The 3747-nt window shown below is 32.0% G+C and overlaps 1 protein-coding gene across 1 annotated transcript; it reads left to right on the top strand.

The window, feature by feature from the left end:
• The first annotated feature begins 1940 nt into the window (after positions 1-1940).
• Positions 1941-2770, top strand: LOC105741448 (taste receptor type 2 member 113-like). Its single transcript, XM_023709462.1, has 3 exons — positions 1941-2039; positions 2468-2665; positions 2753-2770. Exons 1-3 carry the CDS (start codon positions 1941-1943, stop codon positions 2768-2770), a joined length of 315 nt encoding a protein of 104 aa, XP_023565230.1.
• Positions 2771-3747: the final 977 nt, after the last annotated feature.

Here is a 3747-nt window from a genome sequence, read left to right as displayed (position 1 = left end):
ATATGCATTGTATTATTTGTTGAAACTGTACTTCCGATTTGATTTGAAACTGTCTCATTGCTATCTGTTTATCAATAAAACTTTGAAAAAAAAACAAAACAATCCGTAAAGAAAAAAAAATAAAGTATCAACATATATGTGACTATATGTAGGTATCTGATTATTATTATTATATATTCTGACCTAAAGACAGAGATACAGATGGAATATGTTTGAACTAATTTAGAGTATTTGCCTTGGTATAGTTAGAGTACAAATTTTGTTGCAAATGAGAAAGTTTTAGTTAAATACACTAACCTCATATATAAATATGGTTAAATGTAAAAATGATTCAGAACCAGGTAAAGATACTGCCTCTATTTTAGGAATTAACTTTTTTTCCAGCCTTCTAAGTGAAGGGTTAACACAATTGTCAATGGAGAAATTCTTTTCACATATATAAAAACTTTCTTCATGTGCTGTTTGAGAGGAAATCTAAAATGTGGCCAGCGTGACCATTGCAGTATTGTTCCTGAGGGCGATTTTCTCAGGTTAAGAGTAACTACTACCAGGGACCCAAGTTCTGTCCTTTGTAGAATTCCCTAATGCTGCAGTAATATTCCATAGCCCACACTGCCCAACACCACAGTGATTTGCGATTGTCCTATTTTTCTTTTCTCACAGTATGTTCTCTCTCCTAATTGAAAGATTTTTGAATATGCATTGGATTCATGTTCTTTGCTTAGTGTTGCTTTTGTGGTTGGAGGTGTGTTAGAGATTCTAAATTGAATACTGCATGTTTTTTATGCTATCTCTGAAATTTATTTTACATTTTTGTAATGTCTTTGGTAGCATTTTCAATATTCCTTTTTTTGTTCATATGCCTATTCTTCACCTATTAGCAAGTTGGCGAAGAATGATTGTATCGTGTAGTCTATTCCATATTTTCACTAAGAAACATATCATCTTCATATATCCTTTGATTCTCAGGGTGATAATCAAGCACACGAAAGCTGTGAAAAGTTATGGGCAAGTAGATAAACCCCAAAGGTTTCAGTGTTCATGAAGGAAAGTGTCCTAGAAGTTGGGAGAGGCACAAAATGTGGAAGAGTTTTTTCTTTGTGTATGAACATATTCACTTAAATTAATTCTATAGGAAATAGCAGATAGATTTCTATCTCACTCACATGCACAGACAATTGTTTTAAAAGTTTAGGGAATTTTTGCATTTAGTATTACATTATTTGTGATAGAGTGTTTTTAATAAAATGCCTGGACAATTATGATATTAAATATGAGATGAGTGCATGTTTAAAGTTTATCCATTGAATATATTAAATTATTAGAGTAGAAAGAGGAGAACCAATTTCAACAAGTGGGGAGGGAGGGAGGGCAGGACAGAGAGAGAGAGAGAGAGAGAGAGAGAGAGAGAGAGAGAGAGAGAGAGAGAGTGTAAAACATTAAGATTTATTATCAATATCCAACATTGGAGGACTAATGACCACACTAAACTATTAAAGAACTCTGAGAGCTTGTAGGAAGAGCTTTGTAGACCTTCTCAGTGGATCTTGATTATACCTAAATTTGAAATTTATTTAAATTTTCATGGCCTAGAAAATTCCATATGCCTGTTCATATTATGTTTCCTGCTACATGTGCTAAAATTTTGTAATATTGCTTAGCCATAACTCATGTTGCCAGAATAAACTATATAGATGAAGCAAACATAGGAAAATTGTCCAAGTAAATATGCCCTTGTTTTCTTGTCAGTGCGTAAGAATGACCTTTTCCTTTCACCATCAACTAAAGCCAAAAGACTTTAGTATAATGCACATGCTATTGGACTGAGCTGGAATATCACGGAAAATATTTTTGCATTTTTGGTTAAATGTACTTCTCATGTTAGATGTATGCATTAAATTCCAGCAGTGATAATTGAAATCTAGGCATCCTCACAGAAAATGAGTATGTTTGTGCAGATCATGTCTTTAGTCATTTCACATGTTGAGTTCATAACTGGAAATTTCGGAAATGCCTCCATAACAATGGCGAACTTCATGGTCTGGATCAAGAGAAGAAAGATCTCTCTGTTTGATCAAATCCTCACTACTTTGGCAATCTCCAGAATTTGTCTGCCATATATGTATTATCTATTTTTCACCCAGGCTTGTTGACTGAAATAATGGCAAAAATAGCTGGTTTTAACTGGACAGTTACTAGTCAGTTTAACATCTGACTCACAACATGTCTCAACATCTTTTATTTTTTTCAAGATAGCCAATTTTTCTAAATCTATTTTCTTTTTCTTAAGTGGAAAGTTAAACAGGTGATTTCACTGACATTTTTAGTGTAATTGGTCTTGCTGCCTTTACACATTATCCTGGCAAACCCACGTCTTGATGCCTAGATTAATGGATATGAAACGAAAATATCTGACACTTTCCATTTGATTAACTCTACACAATTGTTGAAAAACAATTTTTTTCAGCAACAGTATATTTGCATTCTTACCCAATACTGTATCCCTGACAACTTTTCTCTGCTCATCTTCTCCCTGTGGAAACATCTGAAGAGGATGCAGGAGAGTGTCAGAGAGTCCAGAAATATCAGCACCACGGCCCACATAAAAGCTTTGCATATTATAGTTACCTTCCTCCTCCTGCACATCATTATTTCACTTTTTTTTGTCATACAAATGTTGAGCTATGATTTGTTGGATAAATCATTCATGCTTTTTTTTTTTACCAGCTTACTGTTTTATCTTTCCTTTCAGGGCATTCGTGTGTCATAATTTTGGGAAACAAAAGGCTGAGACAGTCATCTTTATTCTTGCTTCAATGGCTAAGGTGCTGGTCCAAAAATGTGGAGCCTTCAGCTCTCCAGGAAATTTTCAATATCACTATAAATATTCTTAGAAAGATTAATTCAAAAGAAATTCTTGTATACTATAAATTCTTTTTTGTAATTTCCTGTCATCCTATATAACTTTGATATTTAAAAATGCAGGCTCACCCCTTCCCTAAAATACAAAAACTTAAATTAATAAAAACTAAAAATGTAGGTTCAGAATAAACACTCTCCAAGATAGTTCAACCCAATAAGTAAACTTAAGCATTTATTTTAATATACTCATATACAAAATAATAACATTTTAGAAACTTTAAATGTAGAAGAATTTACAGTCATGGATATTTTGAATTTTACACCAATGATAGAACTTTCTGAAATTTTGAACTGAAGTAAGAAAGATATGTGCTGGTATTCACTTAAGATGGTTACTAAAAATTGAACTTTATAGTTTTTATATAAATAAGCAATCTTTAAGTGCATAAAATTACATCATAAATGCAGAACATAGTCGCTTTAATGTATGACTTAATTGTCATGTCAATATAAAATATAAACAAATTTTTGAACCACGAGGCTATTTATCCAGTTATCCCAATCTCAAATTTAAGAGGTTTTAGAATACAGTTCTCTTTATTAAGAATATACTTTTTACATGTGGAAATTTATGACATTTTTCATTATTATGCACAACAACAAATTTTAAATTTAGATTTTATTATATGAAATCATCCTGAAAATGGTCTTTTCGTTAAGTAGCATCCTAGAAACTTTTCTTTTAGCTTGTTACATTAGGTGCATGGGCTACTTAGGTGAGAAACAACTAGTTTGTAATAGGAATAGAGATTTATAACTATATTGAGCACCATATAATCAACATGAACTTTGATTAACTCTATGTGATAATAATATTTGTTGTAT

The sequence above is a fragment of the Octodon degus genome, unplaced genomic scaffold (genome assembly GCF_000260255.1).
Source record: "Octodon degus isolate 3935 unplaced genomic scaffold, OctDeg1.0 scaffold00012, whole genome shotgun sequence".
NCBI classification, from domain to species: Eukaryota; Metazoa; Chordata; class Mammalia; order Rodentia; family Octodontidae; genus Octodon; species Octodon degus.
Note: the sequence above shows the minus strand (reverse complement) of the source record. Positions and strands in the feature narration are given on the sequence as shown.

Bases quoted from the DNA above. Each gene is read 5' to 3' on its own strand.
- LOC105741448 (XM_023709462.1), top strand. From the start codon at position 1,941: ATGAGTATGTTTGTGCAGATCATGTCTTTAGTCATTTCACATGTTGAG. The intron at 2,040-2,467 runs GTCTGGATCAAG...AATTTTTTTCAG, and splicing joins TAACAATGGCGAACTTCATG to CAACAGTATATTTGCATTCT.